The following is a 16,110-nucleotide window of genomic DNA, read 5'->3' on the forward strand; positions in this document are numbered from 1 at the left end:
GGAAGCATAAAAGTTTAGTTGGCTTCTTCGCAGCGTAAAGAGGCCAGCGTGGAACTGTGAGACGCGAACCCCTCACCTTTGGGCTTAATTCGGCCTGGGAATGGAACCATGGAAATTTCCAGTCAATTGAATCGGAGCATCTGGCCTGAGCACCAGCCACATACCCCACACCAGCTCTGCTGAGCTTGAGCCACACTTCGAGCACCGCCAGCCACGAGCCGCAGTACCTAAGGTACCTTTTGTACTTCCTTCTGTGGACGTACCTAAAAGTACCTCACAATCTGAGGTTGCCGTCCACCTGATGGATGCAGGTACGTACCCGATGACCTTCCCACCCCGCTGTGATGTGCGCCGTGTGGGGAAAGTTGACGGTGGTGCTGCCGCTGATACTGCCACCTGCGGTAAGGCTTCCAAGATACGAAATACATGTCTCCTACCTCTTGGCGCAGCACCACTCGTCGCAAGTCCGCTGCATCTTTGCGCCCGTGAGCTGTCACTGAGCAAAAGGGTTTTTCCCCTTGCTCTCGTCCGGATCCCGATACTGATCAAAAGCGTCCTTTCCCGATACTGTCCATCGCGCCCTTCGAACTCTCTTCTTTCTGCTTGTTGCAGCCGCCGCCGCCGCAGCCATGGCCGAGCCGATCCCCGACAGCCTGCGACAGGCAGACATCACGAGATTCATCAACCGCGCAAATCAGCTGCGGCAGCACAAACCTGTGGTGACTTACTGGTGTATGTCCGGGCATCTCCATTACTACCGCATGGCCGGAGGATGCTCTAGATACTGACCGGACACACACACACACAGGCGAATACTGGGTGGTCAACCAAATCCTAGCCAAGGGTTTGCACAATGTCGACGATGAGAGTCTCTCATACACGACAAACCTTATGGATAGGCTTGAACAGGTTAGTAAGACGATGATGTTGTTGTCGTTGCTGCTGCGCGTCAGCGACTAATGGTTGCCGTGCCAGACCAAAACTGAGAACGCTCAAGAAGAAGCCATCACCGACGACACAGTTGGGCAAGCATATGTCGAGCAATTCGCACAAGAAACTCTCGACAGGGCAGAGAAGGTTATGGTCGCGAATCGCGTCACCAGGTGCGCCCTTTTCACTACGATAGCACCACCTTCCTTGCCTCCTAACGTGCTTCGAACCTAGGCAAACCGCCGATACCTTCGATGCCGCTGCAACCTTCCTCCTACTGGGAAATATTTGGGGCCCTGTAGACGAAGAAACGCTCAAGAAGGTCAAATATGCAAAGTGGAACGCTGCTCGGATACTCAAGGCTTTGAAGGAGGGCAAGGACCCCAACGAGTCCAACCCCAAACAGGAAGAGCCCGCGGCCGAAAATGTTCTTCCTGCGTTGGATCCTAACGACCCAGATGTCCAAGGATTAACGTCCCCAAAGCCTGCGTCCGTAGAGGACGACCCGGAGACCGAGTTTTACAAAAAGGCATCGGCACCGGCAGAGTCCGCGCCGACAACCGAGCCCAGCGAGCCTGAGCCTGCCCAGTCCAGCGTGCTCGATCTGCCATCAGTGCCTTCGGCAAACGACCTCAACCCGCCGGCACCACAGACTCAGGGCTACTTTGACCCTCCCGAACAGTTCCCGCCATCTCCCTTGAGCCAACCCGGCGTAGATGACTCTTCCGCTAAGGCAAACGAGCCGTCAGCCCCTTCTCCTTATGCCGCATCCTCGACCGGCCCATCATTCAGCCCGGCCAACATTGCGTCGCCATGGCAGCCGCCTCAGATACCCCCTTCCAATATTACCAAGTCGCCTCCACCTCCGGCGCCTCAGCAGTTCAAGTCACCGCCGATTGTACCTCAGCCCAGAGCACCGGTGGCTGCCGGTTCACACAACTCGTGGGCACCAAGTAGTGCACCTTCGGATGATATGGATTTGCCAAAGGCGCAGAAGCACGCCAAGTGGGCTATTTCTGCGCTCAACTTTGAAGATGTGCCGACGGCAGTAAAGGAGCTGCGCAATGCACTAGCTGCCTTGGGGGCTCAGTAGAATCCCTAGCGGCGCCATCAGTTTAACTTTAGATTTTTGGGATATTGAAAGAGCGTCCAAGATCGTCCAAGATCGCATATTGAGTGGTTGCCTCGAGGGAGTGAGGCCAAGGCGTTGAACATGGAAATTCTATATCATCGACTAGCACTACATGCGCAAGCCTTTGTCTAATTACATGCTTCTCATGCAGCTCCTCCATTTACCCGAATAATCTGCCCCGTCACCCAGGATGATTCCTTTCCTGACAAAAAAATCGCCACAGAGGCGATTTCCTCCGGTGTGCCAATTCTGTTGTAGGGGCTGCTGGCAGTGATGTTCTTAAGCATCTCCTCCGTCTTGCCCTTGTAGAACAAGTCGGTCCCGGTGGGACCAGGCGCGATAGCATTGACGTTGATGCCCTTCTTGGCGAGGTCCTTGGCCATGTATTTGGTCATCTGCTCAATACTGCCCTTTGTCGACGCATAGAGCAGGTACGGCGGGGGAAGGCTACTTGAAGCGAGGACGGTAGTTGAGAGGAAGATGATACGGCCGCCTTCAGACATGTGGGGGAGAGCTTTCTTTTCAGAAAAGGTAAGTTGTATAGAACACAAGGGCACGTGTGAATGGATTTGATCGCATACCTGTACCAAGAAGTAGGGTCCCTTGACGTTGGTGTTGAACATTTGGTCAAAGTCCTCTTCCGTAGTGTTCTCGACAGTGCGCATGTGCATGATGGCAGCGTTGGGGATCAGCACATCGATTTTGCCAAACTTGTCGATGGTGACATCCACGAGCTTCTGCAACTCGGCCGTCTTGGAGCCGTCGGCGCGCACGGCGATAGCGCGGTCGCTGCCAATGGCCTTGACAACTTCGTCGGCGGCGGTTGAGTCGCTGCTATAGTTGACAACAATCCTGGCACCCTGCGCGGCAGCATCAAGAGCGATGGCCTTGCCGATGCCTTTGGAACCTCCGGTGATGAGGATGACCTTATCTTGGAGAGACATCCTAGGTGTAATTATATTTCTAGGCCTGCTTGCACGTGAAGCTCTGTTGATACGTTAAGTGATTGGATTGTGTGATGTGACTGAAGTATTGCTTCTATTAAAGTAATGTTCCGTTATTGTTTGTTTCGAAGGACAAAGTACAGGATGTGGGCAGCTTTGGTCATTTATATACCCGAGGCAGCTTTCAGCTATTGCAACAAAAGATCCATCAACTCCATCAATGACCACATTCATGGAGTTTCGGGGACTCTGACTTGCACCCCCAGGAGGCGTGGCTTCAGAGCTAAGCCTTCAAGACTTCGCTGCTCGAGCTCAGCATACAAGTAGCCTTTTGCGCGCGAAGGCCGAATTTGTGGGGAGGCTCCGGAGGGGAACATCAGATCGAGCTCTGCTATCTCCGCAACTGTGCAGTATTCTCCATCATTTTGTTGCTCTCGGACGGCCATCAAAAGTTCTTTGTTTGGCGCGAAGCGCGAGAAAGGTACTTCGGTGCTCAGCTTGTGGATAGCTTACCGGCTGTATCGGAGCTCTCAGGATAATCACGCCTGCAACACAACTCTCATCGGTACGCGTGCTAAGGAAAGCTTGACGACTTAGCTTTGGCATGGTTCCGAATCCTTGTTTGCCCCGGTAAGGCTGAGGCAATTGAACTCCGCGACGAACATACTGCGTAAGGTACCTCTACGCCCAGTATGCTGCCGTGGCTACCTAAAGGTACGAACGAGAAACGGAGGACTTGCTCGTCCGTGTCTGTCGGCTTTGGAGAAAAAGGCCCCTGCAAAACCGACAAGGAATAACATTTCATTGGCTGACGGAGTTATGCGGAACGTAAGCCTGCGTTCGGCGCGCCGATTGCCGATGGCTCCCTTGAGATCTCTCCCAAGCCGCAGTTGATTCTCCAGCCACAAGTTGATGAATCTGCTCTTGCCACGAGGGCCAAGTAGAGATATTCCCGAGAAGCAAATTGTGCATGGGTTCCATGGCCTCCGCGGAATTTGTGACGGTGTCATGGCCGTACATATGTTGGCAGCAACGGGCGGCCGATTAACTCCATCTGATCTTACACAGGAGGGGTAGAATGGCTCTACCATAGAAGATGTTCTTTGCACAACCAGCTCTATCCTGGAGCTATGAGAGGGGCTCACATCCATGAGGGTTGAATTGAGTCTTGTTGATGTCATCTTAGCCATGGTAGCAGCGCCACCACACTTTAACCCCTCTTCTAAATCCGTCCTAGTCTTACCGACAACCCAAGCTTCTCTGGAAGCATCCTATGAGACATGCGAAGCCTACAGGAGATGACTGCAGCCAGGAGTTCTTATCAGCGGTGCAGACGTCTGGGTACTGGGTCTCTGGAGCTATCTTGTTTATTAGTAAACAAATGAGGGGCTTGAAAGTCTGGACTTGACTTGCCCAACCCTCTCGGAAAGCGTGGATTCCAGCATTGCACCAGTCAAGTCGACGTGTGTGATACACAGACTGGCTTCGTACCCTTAGTCCTGCATGCATATAAGTAGTGGCCATCGCGCCGCCCCAAGCTGAGGTCTACGCAAGAGCACCCTCTCTCTTTCATAGCACATCTTTTTCTCTCTGTTTCAAACCCTGACACTCAACTTCCAAGACTGCAAGATCACGATTCACAATGTCGGGACTTCCAAAGACCTTCAAGGCGGCCGTTATCGAGTCCAAGAGCGCGCCGCTCAAGATTGTCGACCAGGAACTGAAACAACCAGGTCCCGGCCTCGTCCTCGTCAAAGTTCTAGCATGCGGGGTATGCCACTCCGATGTAGGCATGGCAGAAGGAGGTTTCGGAGACGTTTTCCCACGGATCCCAGGCCATGAGATCATTGGCGACGTGGTGGCAGTGGGCGAAGGCGTGAGCCGGTTCACAGGCGGAGAGCGTGTTGGAGGTGCTTGGCACGGAGGTATGTCTGTTCCAGAGTTCTCATGCATTTGTACGTCAAGAGCTCTTTTTAATGGTGACATGCAGGGCATGACGGAACGTGTCGACAGTGCCAAAAGGGGTTCTTCCAAGCCTGTGATAACGAGACGATCAATGGCGTGTTCCGGGATGGTGGGTACGCCGAGTACGTGCTGCTCCGTGCCGAGTCGGCAGTCCGGGTGCCAAAGGACGTTGACCCTGCGGAAGCAGCACCACTTCTCTGCGCTGGTGTTACCGTGTTCAACAGCATTCGCAAGATGCAAATCGAGCAAGGCAATCTCGTTGCCATCCAGGGTCTCGGCGGCTTGGGTCATCTTGGTGTGCAGTACGCCAGTCGCATGGGCTACAAAGTCGTAGTCCTGAGTTCCGGGTCCACCAAGAAGGACTTTGCGATGAAGTTGGGTGCGCATGAGTACATCGACTCGAGCGCAACAGACCCCGTCAAGGAGCTCAAGAAGCTTGGAGGTGCTGCTTTGATCCTTGCGACAGCACCCAACCCCAAGATCATCTCGCCGCTTACCGGTGGTTTGCAGCCAGGCGGCAAGCTGTGCGTTTTGGCGCCTGTCGGAGGATTGGAGGTCGACACGATTGACCTTATCGTTGGAGGCAAGTCGGTTTGTGGATGGCCCAGTGGACATCAGATGGACTCGGAGGAGGCCATTGACTTTGCAGCAACACACGGCATTAAGTGCATGGTTGAGAGATTCTCACTGGACGACGCGAAGAAGGCTTCGGAACACATGATTTCTAATAAGGTGCGCTTCCGGAGTGTGCTGGTTATGGGCTGAACATCTCGAATGAGGGTCGTGCTGGTGAGCAATGCGATTGGAGACTTGAAGTGGCGTTGAGGAAATGATGTTGATGATGTCGGTGGGAATGATGATGTGAAAATGAGAACGGAGTATGAGCAAACACCCAGAGGTGTCGCCTACTAGGTATATGAAATTGCTTAGTTCCAGAGCAGCAGTGAGGGTGTGACTGAAAGCGAGAGTGAGAGTGAGACTGAGAGTGTGACGAAATGTGAGAACGAATGAGTTGGGTGAGTCCAGGGAAGTCTGGCTTAGGTAACACCCGTCGGTGACAAGAGAACGTTTAGGTACCTTACGAATAGTTCGTTCCAGAACACTGACGGGCCACAGAGCGTTGAACCTTCTGGTTGGACCCCTGAAACCACCACGCGCGGCGGTGCCGGTATCTCCCAGGTTCCGCGTCCTCGGCTTCTGCGCGGTCAGGGCCCCTCCATCCTTGCTCCCCGTCCCTTCCGCGTCAGTGTCACGCACGCAGATTTCTTGACGTCGGCTCTCCATGCCCACACTCTTTCTCGATATCATCATCTGCATTCCCCACTAGAGTCTAGCCTGGCGATACCCTCGCGGGCCTTGAACCATTCATATTACACCATGGTGGGGAAAGGGGACTACAACGACATATTCTGGATCACAGCCGTCTCGCTCCCGCTTCCCCCGTGGCCGGATTCAGTGGCCCTGTCTAAAGCGATTCTTCTTCATCCTGGCAATGCAAAGAGATTTGACAGATTTGCCGAGTTGAAGACCTTGTCTGATCGTCAAGAGCGCATACACCTTAACCTCGTTATTCTTTTCCGGCTTCTGTTACGATGTCAACATCTGGCCTTCGATCGCATCCGCTTTTGGGACTTCATACGCGATCACTGGGGTGTGTCTAATGCCAGCTCTCGAATGGTCGAGGACCTCGCAGAAATTTACTCGGATCGTCGCCGCGTATACCTGGAAACCCCCAAGATCCACAAGAAGCGCCATAACTTCCTGAGTAATCTCATCGACGCGTGGAATTCCCGGGATCCTGACCCGCCAGTCGGTGCCCAGCCGACAACCCAGGAACTTCAAGAAGAGTGGAAGTACGTTGAGGAGTCATGGTCAGAGCTGATGAAGCATGACCGGATGTCTATCATCGATCCAGATAATCCTCCCACGTATGGGGCGTTCCCCATCAAGAAGGGCACACCTTCGAGCTTTCAAATAAGAGGCGGAAGCATACGTAGCATCGGCAAGGATCTGGCTTCGCGCATATCAGTACCATCGGGCCAGCGTCAACGTAGGGACTCTTCCACTAGTGCCCACTTCCAGATGATACCTTCTGGCAAGAGCCTCCCAAGCATCTCGACGACAACACCGGATAGGCAACGCAGAGCTTCTTTCGGCTACGATAACATCAGGCAGTCGTCTACTCAAGGTGCTTCAGAAAGCGCTATCGATGACCTCATCCAAAGCCAAGGGCGGAAAAGGAAACCTAGCCCTGATGCACCCGACTCCTTGAAAAGGCAATGCCTCCCGGAATCGCCGTCATGCTCCCCGCGACTGAACTGGCAGCTCACCCCACGTCACGAGGAGCCCTCTAGCCAAGCAATGAGCAGCCAAGACCATCGACGAACACCCACTCACCATGGGGCAGCAGGCTCGATGCTTGATGCAAGTCAGGATTTGGCTGAAGAACAACACAAGACATATGACCCGCATTTGGATGACCAAGCCACCATCGGACACCAGAAACAGTCGCAGTATGACGATGAGCTACTCCGACTGCTCGAGACCAGAGTTGGACAAAACGACGAGACCATGCAGCTCTTGAAACAACAAACAAGCCTCGTTATGGAATCTGAGGAGCTTTCAAGAGATATCCGAAAAGCACACGACCAGCTCAACCTGCTCACTGCTTCAAAGTGCCAAGATGCCCTACAAAAGTTGGATATGCTCAGTAGCCAGATAAACAGCCTTGTTGCGGAGATTATGACATATCGCAAATCGAGCCAAAAGATTCAACAACGGCAGCAAGACCAGCATGGCCTTATCGAAAGCTTCGAAGGCGATTTGAAGACGTTGAGCCGAGAGATGAAGGAAGTCAAACACGGTCTTCTTTCCAACACAGAGTCGTCTCAAGCTTCCGAGACAAGCAAAAAATCCGTCAGAATAGGATCAGAAGATCGAAAAGGGGTAGATACTCAGCAGAGCATCCGGACCGAGACACGGCTAGCCGCATTGGAAGAACGGATGGGCGCACGAGCTGACCCAACCCTGCCGCGTCCAGAGGGCTTTGAAGACCGCCTTGAGAGGATAGAAAGAGCCATCGCCGATCAAGTACCGAATGCTGATTACATGCCTCGAATTTTGAAGATGGAGGAAGCTATCGCTATCAGCACAACCTTGATCAATAACTGCAGAACACTCGTTGATGTTAGCAAAACCTCCTTAGATCAGCACCTGGGCACTCTCAACAATCGCATCGCAATGGTGGAGACACGCCTCACGAACCACGTTGCCGAACAGGCGGAAGCAAAGAAAGAACAGGCCAAGAGAATGGATCGGATCGAGGCCGAGCTTCAACGCCAAAAGGAGACAACATCGACACAGCAGCAGCCTCATCCCGGCCGTCAGCCCGCAATCGAAAGTAACGATTTTCAGGCCCAATTGAATACGCTCAAGAACTCATTGGCTGTTCTGGCGCGAGGTCAGAGCATGGGAAATGCTGATAGAACCTCGACAACACCATTGACGCCAGTAACACCGTTATCGCAGGCCAACCAGAGCTCTCTGAACCGTCTTCCGAGGCCAGTACAGAATGGAGTGTCAGCTGGCCCGACGAGGCCCCCACACAACGCCGCATCCATGAAGGACGAGCCTTGATATCAACACTGCACACTAGCGACCAAGTTTCAAAGCTCTTGAGTGATTCTCGCCATTGAAGGGATCGGATGTAGCATGCTATGTCCCCGTCGACTAGAACAAGGATGTAGTTGCGGTCCTGAGACCCAAAGACGAACCACTTCAAGAAATAGAGCGTTAGGGAAGTATATTTAGACAATCATTTGGACGAATCAACTACTCTCGAACGTCCTAGGAGCAATTTGTGTCCAGTCTAACGAGAACGAGGAAAACAATGACGCTTGCGTTGTTCGTGGTTCTGAGGCGACATTGCGAGGCGGCCCTGAGTGTACTCCAGCTGGTGTGCTTGACACTCATTTCAGCACTGCATAGCAATGCTGTTGGTGTGGACGGCAATGATTTGCAGTGGCAACCAAATCAACTTGTTGTTTCGGATCGACAATCTGCCAAAATTTCAAGGATTGGCGTATCGCTGTAGCCAGAGTGATTGGTTTGTAGTAACAGTGATGCTTATAGCCAGCCTCACCGTGCAACACCAAGTACAGTATTGCTGTCGGATGACAATATACGTATTGCGAAAACTTGCGAGACGGCTTGCGTTGCTGGGAAAAGAGAATTGCGAGTCTTCTTACGTCGAAGTTTCCCTCCCAAAACCAAATGTCTCTCTACTTGGTATGATCACATGGGCTCCCTATGGTTGTCGTAATCGTGGCTGTAGAAGCCGTGGTTGGTCTGGAGCCTAGACGAACGAACAACACAAGGATATTCGCTCATTGTGGCGCGGGCAATCTTGGGGGAAGACCTCAAAGATTATACATAGCTCTATCAGCAGAATTCAAGTAACCTGAAGGTCGATCTGTTAAATCACTTTTTACCGTGCCTTGTTGTTGCGGTCCCCGGTGTAGTTCATGTGCCCGCATCTTGGCTACTTGCCCTCAATGTTCCCGACGGAGTGGCTTATCGAGATTGAGACGATGAGTTTCCAGCTGTGCTCAGGGGAACATAAAATCATGGCTTGCTGCTGAGTTAATCTCGCAAGTGCATACCAACCATGCGCCTGGGTATATGGAGAGTGGTTCATCTGATGCATCTCCTGTCAAGTAGGTAAGACATCAGATTGGTCTGATGGACCTGACATCTGCATGATGGCAATTGGATCGCGTTTGCAGGACTTCTTCATTTACATATTGCTCAATTAAGTTTTATATATACCATGTCCCAATTCCCATTCGTGAGGCGTCGAATATTATATTCATCGTTTACAGTAAGCATGTGTACAATGTTTACAATCGATCTTCCCGCAAAGAGAAGGTTTGAACAACGACTATGTTGTCGCGGTCACTCCCCACCGACTCTTTTGAGGCTTCGAAAGTTAGTTCAGTCTCGCTCTCATTATCCCGCCTCCCTGTCGACTCCCAGCCGCGAGCGCGCTTACTTGAAGACATCTTCTGCTGCTGGTTTCGTTCTTGTTCGCTGCCGCTGCCCATCTCATGACTCTCGCTTTCATCCTTGGACATGAAGGTGGTAAGACTGAAAGGGCCGCGTCGTTGGCCCCGGCTTGAGCTACTGTTGCTGACGTTCTTGATGTTGCCACCCATAGCAGATGGGGCGCCGCGTTCGGAATCGTGGAGTTGCGAGGGTCCCATGGATGTAAAGCCGAGTCGGTATCCTACGAGTCTGAAGAGTGGGCGGAGCGTTGCAAGGCTACCTGCGGTGATCGCCAGACCCTGTTCAGTGGTGGACCAGATTGCAATATCGACGGTTGCATCTGGAAGTGCGCGAGTCAGCCACCACCAACCTTAAATCAATCACGATGAGACATGGGGGGGGGGGGGGGGGGAAAGGCCAGTCACAAAAAAAAAAGGGGGTTTTTTGAGTTCTTTAAAAAAGGACAAACGCAAAACGGGGACGGGGCGGGCAAAAAGGGGGAGAGGGGGGGGACGGGGGGGGGGGGGGGGGGAAAAGCTCGACTTACAAAGAAAGTCAGGATTCTTGAAGTCCTTGACAAAAGGCATACGTACAACGACGGCAGCGCTGGCACTAAAGAGGATAGTAGTCAGTCATTTGGCCGCAAGCAGACGGATGAAGAGCACGAACATGCAGGCCATGGCCATGATTGGAACAAGAGCTAGCTTGGTCTTGTGGTCCATTTTCAGTTTCCAGATGAGAACCATGGGCAAAATAGCAAACGTAAAGTCGCAGATGACGCTGAAGGCGCTGTAGAGGTAGGTAAGAGCGATGATGACATCCACGGGGATGCAGCGGCCACTTTGGGTCGTGTTGTTCCAAAAGTAGGATATCGGTTGACATTGGAGGAGAGTGACGAAGAAGAAGACGACGCCGGTGCAGACTGTCATCATCATGACACTGTAAATGATCCAAACGTCGACCTTGCGGACCGTGATTCGGAGGAGGAAGTAGCCGATGGAAATTTTGGAGGCGATCATCGACAAACAGTACCACAGATAGCAGTACCACCAGAACTTCAGGGTGTCAGTGTCTATCCTCCCATCGTTTTTTACCACCCCAAAAGGATTAAGAGGGCTGTCGGAAGCTTACCATCATGGCGGTTGACCACTGATCATCGGTGAGATTCACCTTGTGTCGACCCGTTCCGTAATGCACACCCGTAATGGCACATGCTACAAAGAGGATGAATGATGTCTGCAAGTTGGTCCTCTGGTCAGCTTGAAATCTCCAACATTTCATCTCGGGCGCATCGGTGCGAAGGAAGAGGAAAAGATTGGTTTCCGTACAATCGCAGCAAGCATGCACCAGTCGTCGACTCCGAAGTTCTTGACGAGGAAGATTCGGACATAGCATCGGAGAGTCGTTGCGACAATGGCTGTTGTGACAAGCGTTATGCCGACGGCCACCAGCTGCGGGCCGCGGTTCTCGATTTCCGCCATCGCGATCGGAACAAGACGATTCAATGTCTTTGATATCCGTACTCGGGCAAAGGAAAAAGGGATCGAACGACGAGTCGTGTTTGTCAAGGGAGGGGCCGTGAGAGGAACCGCAGATTCGGGACGTCGTTCTTCGGGTTCTCCATCCTGACAGGAACGAAGAGGGATGGGAGGGACCTTGTTGAAGATATGCGTTCCTGGACAATGTGGGAAAAAAACACGGAATTGCGCTACTGCGACCGTGTGAGTGCGGCCTGGCCCTGTTGCTGCCATGCGGCGTGAGTGGAAGAAGAGAGGAGAGAGACACCAGCACCCCTGATCGTCACACTTACACCTGCGCAGAACCTTGCAGAATGCAACATGGGCAGGCCACCCCGGGAGGCTTCAATTGCAGCTTCTGGAGAATCTATCCCGTATTGGAGTGAGATCTTCGCATGCTGGGCTATGTTGAAAGCGGGTAAGAGGTGTCGACCCTGGTGTGAGCAAATGTCGGCAGATGGGGCGAACCACATCTCGGGTAATCCAGCCTCACACGCTATCGCCCACGTTAGTGTTAGTTTGGTGGTTAGTAGCCGGTGGAATGGCCGTATCCAGCTACCGGCCGAAGAGTCCACTGTCTGGAATCCTTCCCCCGCATTAGTTCCGAAGAGATTGAAGACTCTTGAACCTCGGGGGGTTCCCTTCGCCAAGAGTCGCGAGATGGTGAAAGAGATTCAGGGGTCCTGTCGTGGTAGGGTGACAATGGGCCGCTCCTCAAACACAACTCCGATGCCTTGCTGTCCCTGACCAGCTTCCCACGAGGTGTGGCAGGGAACGAAATCCACCGCGATGGAGGATTGGGAAGAGTTGGGGGCCATCTCGATGATAATCGCCTGCTTTCGGAAAAGTTACGATGGCGAATGGCACTGGCACGCGTGCATGGATGCAATGCTGAACCTTGACCTGCCATTTTGTTTCCAGAGGGCTAAATTGATGGATTCGGGCAAGAGGAAACTTTCTCTGCACTTCTAACCGTAAATCCATCTCATCGGCAAATGTCTTTCCGGGTTGGGACTTGACCATACTATGTACAATACTACTGTACAGCACCCAGTCCTTCTGGACCGTAGTAGCAAGGTATTGATTTCAAGGTTGTCGGCGCTGGGGAAGGAGAACGGGAAATTTCCTCAGAGTATCCGTATCCTCGCGTGCATAATTGCGACTGTGCTGTGCTGGTGTTCTGCAGCCCATGCAGAAGCGAGCTCAATTCAGAATCTCACCCAACATGGCACCACTTTTTTCTCACTTGATCCTGCCTGCTTTGGCGACATGGAACCACCCCTCAATTGTCTGACGGCACTGCTCCGCCCGGCTCACGCCAAACGCGTTGACTATCGACAAAAGCAGTAAGCAGAACGGCCGGCGGCCGGAGGCGGACATTGCCGGAGTAATGCAAGTTGGGCGTTGAGGCTTGAAAGTAATAAGGAGTCGTGGCAATCTGCTACCCAAGCTGTGGAGGTTGGAATTTCACTGGGACCTTCGCACAGACAGCATTGGGTGACTGTGCGGACATGATGGATGACATGGCCATGGGAACACAAAAGAGCACAAAGCCACGCCCAACCGAGTTCTCTTCTGCGACTGGCTGGAAGTTTGGGAGATGCTACACTACACTAGAAGGAGGAACAAAAGTGTCACCCCCAACGATGCGGACTGAAGCCGATGCTATTCTGCAATAGGGAACTGATTGTCTCAGACCATCTCCACTCGTATTACGGTGTCATCGGCGTCCCATTTAGGGGAGACCACCCGGACCAAGCCAGCCGGCCCTTTGCGCCTCCCTTCTGACACTGACAGCTGTCTACGGGCGTAGTCAACCATATGATGGGGCTTCCTCTAGGGCGGTTCTTGTGGTGGCTGTTGCTTCTACGGCTTCTTCTGACGCTTCTTCTTCATCTACCGTGTGGGATTGTGGCTTGCAATCGGCTAGTTTCTGAGACAATCATGACAGGTCGCTACTGACTCTTTGGCTTCCTCTCCATCCCTCGCAAGGAGGTGATGCAGGGTCCTTGAAGATTGTCTTTACGATTGGGGCAAGATTGCAACTTTATTTCTTCATCTTACTTTTGACAGCCACGAGCATGTCCAGCCATGCCATACACACTATTGCCTCCAGTTCCCAATCTACCAGCGATCCGGTGGTTTCATTTACCAACGCCAAGGAGCCTCAAGGACTGACAGACTACTTGTACATACAGTTCGCGACTGACCCGCAGCTCTTGATCGGATAAAAGACCAGGAATTGCGTCAGATTTTGATCCTTGTTCTTGAAGAGGAGCCCGGGTGTCACGGATGAATGTCCGCTGGTCCCAATTTAAATCCACGCCGCCCCAACGCACAGATAGTTGGCCACCACAGACACGTAGGAACGCTCTTTTGGTGGGGGCCACGAAGACCTGATCAAGCAGACGATCTGCTTCTATCAATGCGACCTGATATCCCGTAAGGCGAAGGCGCTGCCCAACAAGCTCCTGTGCTCCTCCGAGCAGAAAATCAGCTCGCAAATCTGGAGTCCAGCCCTTCTGTTACCCTTGCCTGCTGTCGTATTATAGTGTCGCTGGCGCTGTTTTGGTGACATGGTTCTCCTAATTCGGTCTCGCTACCAAACTCCGTAGTCAGTCTTAACAAGCACCATCGAACTTAGCGTACAAGTGATGTATGCTATGGTATTCATGCTGGCAATTCCTGCTAATACACGACTGCCGCGGCAGTACCCCGGGCGATCATCTCGTCGGTAAATGCTGGTGTTGAAATAGCCTACATTTATCAAGACACTCAAAATGTGCGGCACATGCCGTTCTGATCCTGAATGAGTTGGATTCGCGACCTAGCCAACAAAACGTTACCTAAAAGGGAGGGAACAGCAGCAGGGTCGTCTGCAAAGAGTAGGTGAGTCAAGTGAGTGTTACATCGGGTGGGGGGATGGATAAGACAACAGGACGATCATCACTTATCGACACACATGAAACTCGTCGACATCTGATGGAAGATATCGTTACTAGGATGGTAAGTAACATCAATCATTATGGTTGTTGCGACAGTCTAACTGCGGTGCTTTGCAGCCCTGTTCACTCATCTTCCCCGATTGACGCGTTCCGCAGAGGATGAAAATCAAGATACTAGACTTGCTAGGGTAACATTAACAACTACCAAGTAAAAGTTACGTTTCTTCTAGAACGATCGCCGCCATTGACTGGAAACACCGAGCAATTTGCCATCGAATGTGTCTGGGCCACTACACCACAGCGCTGGGATAAGGCACTCTTAAGATAATCCAGCTATGTTACGGAGGTGAGTACTCCGTAGCCAGATTGCAATCGAGAAGCAAAGCCCCAGAGTTCTTAGGCGTGTCTTTGGCGGTTTATCAGGTCGCCCAGTGAAATGCCGGATCGTTTGTCATGACCCTTTCTCTCTATTGGACACGATTGGCCAAATTAAACTTCCAGAGTGTTGTTGTGTCCTTGCCAGATTTGTAAGGGACAAGAATCTTCGGTTAGCCTGGACCGGTATTGCAGATAACACAGCTTCTGCAAGGAATTTGTTGATTCAAGTCAACACGACTTTAAACACGTTTTGTGAAGAAATCTTCCAACTCAGGACCATGTTGCAGAGCGCGAGAGATTACTTGGGTCAGTTGCTGCCAGCTCAATATTAGGTTCTGTGACTGAAATCACCAGCATCGTGATTCAACAAGATGGAATTTTCATCCACACGTTTTTAGATACCGTGTTTCGAACGTAGGTTGTCAGTGACTTAGGCCTAGGTATGGTGCTAAACATGCCTCCAGTCACAAGTGCCAGGGTGCGATATTCAGGCGTACAAGCTAGCTCAAGCTGAAGCGGTGGCCACACTAAAACCTGAAAGCAAGATGTTGGACCCAACAATTCCAATGCTCAAGTGCTAGGATAATGCCAACCGAGCCTCGCAAATAACTCGACGGGATGAACGTATTGCATAGTTTACTACATGGCCGAGCAAGACATGGAGCAAACAGGTACAAGAGGATGAAGCTCAGATATATCAGAATTCCAGCCATGAGGGTATTACTGTACCACATGACAGCATTTCTATACGTATGTTGCGTGGAACACATCGTTTGATGAGCGTTTAGTATAACAACAAGACAGCCAAAGGTACTTCAACTTTTGCGAATACACCCAGCAGGTCGTTTCCATGGTTCTAGCGGTGACGGATGCCGCCAAATGTTCTGGGTAAACGTAGGGTCGTGGCTTACTGACAACATCGATCTGAGGGAGATATTGGCAAGAACTTCCTACGAAGGTGAAGTTGACGTATCTTCTGGCCCAATGAGATGAACTCGGAAAAGAGCTTCCATGCCCACTTTGTGATGATGACATAGATTGGATATTGGCTAGCTCACGACTCGAAGAACATTCATTATTAGCTACCATCATGGCAGTATTCAGTTTTGTCAGAACTGATAGTTCTTATGTATACATTGAATGGCATCAGTACTGACGATGTCGGCTGAATAGCGGCAACACGCAGTCTGAGTGGCATATAAGTCTGACCGATAGCTTGTGATATGAATAAGTTTCGTGGAGTAACCATTGATATG

At 51.8% G+C, this 16,110-nt stretch overlaps 4 protein-coding genes across 4 annotated transcripts; 2 read left to right on the plus strand and 2 right to left on the minus strand.

Annotated features, from left to right (window-relative positions):
* Nucleotides 1-629: 629 nt before the first annotated feature.
* On the plus strand, nt 630-2,023 carry CPAR01_01839 (uncharacterized protein; the record flags this gene model as incomplete). The annotated part of the gene is made up of 4 exons (XM_060486127.1): nt 630-732; nt 809-909; nt 976-1,103; nt 1,165-2,023. The coding sequence occupies 4 exons, from the start codon at nt 630-632 to the stop codon at nt 2,021-2,023; spliced, it is 1,191 nt and encodes a 396-aa protein (XP_060356984.1).
* A 182-nt stretch (nt 2,024-2,205) lies between these two features.
* Nucleotides 2,206-3,006, minus strand: CPAR01_01840 (short-chain dehydrogenase; the record flags this gene model as incomplete). Its single annotated transcript, XM_060486128.1, has 2 exons — nt 2,206-2,580; nt 2,644-3,006. The coding sequence occupies 2 exons, from the start codon at nt 3,004-3,006 to the stop codon at nt 2,206-2,208; spliced, it is 738 nt and encodes a 245-aa protein (XP_060356985.1).
* A 1,642-nt stretch (nt 3,007-4,648) lies between these two features.
* CPAR01_01841 (alcohol dehydrogenase GroES-like domain-containing protein) lies at nt 4,649-8,607 on the plus strand (the record flags this gene model as incomplete). The annotated part of the gene is made up of 3 exons (XM_060486129.1): nt 4,649-4,931; nt 4,997-5,703; nt 6,088-8,607. 3 exons carry the CDS (start codon nt 4,649-4,651, stop codon nt 8,605-8,607), a joined length of 3,510 nt encoding a protein of 1,169 aa, XP_060356986.1.
* Nucleotides 8,608-9,869: 1,262 nt separating this feature from the next.
* CPAR01_01842 (uncharacterized protein) lies at nt 9,870-11,495 on the minus strand (the record flags this gene model as incomplete). Its single annotated transcript, XM_060486130.1, has 5 exons — nt 9,870-10,354; nt 10,562-10,626; nt 10,684-11,069; nt 11,146-11,250; nt 11,343-11,495. 5 exons carry the CDS (start codon nt 11,493-11,495, stop codon nt 9,870-9,872), a joined length of 1,194 nt encoding a protein of 397 aa, XP_060356987.1.
* Nucleotides 11,496-16,110: the final 4,615 nt, after the last annotated feature.

The sequence above is a fragment of the Colletotrichum paranaense genome, assembly GCF_030867605.1.
Source record: "Colletotrichum paranaense strain IMI 384185 chromosome Unknown Scaffold_1.1, whole genome shotgun sequence".
Taxonomy (NCBI): domain Eukaryota; kingdom Fungi; phylum Ascomycota; class Sordariomycetes; order Glomerellales; family Glomerellaceae; genus Colletotrichum; species Colletotrichum paranaense.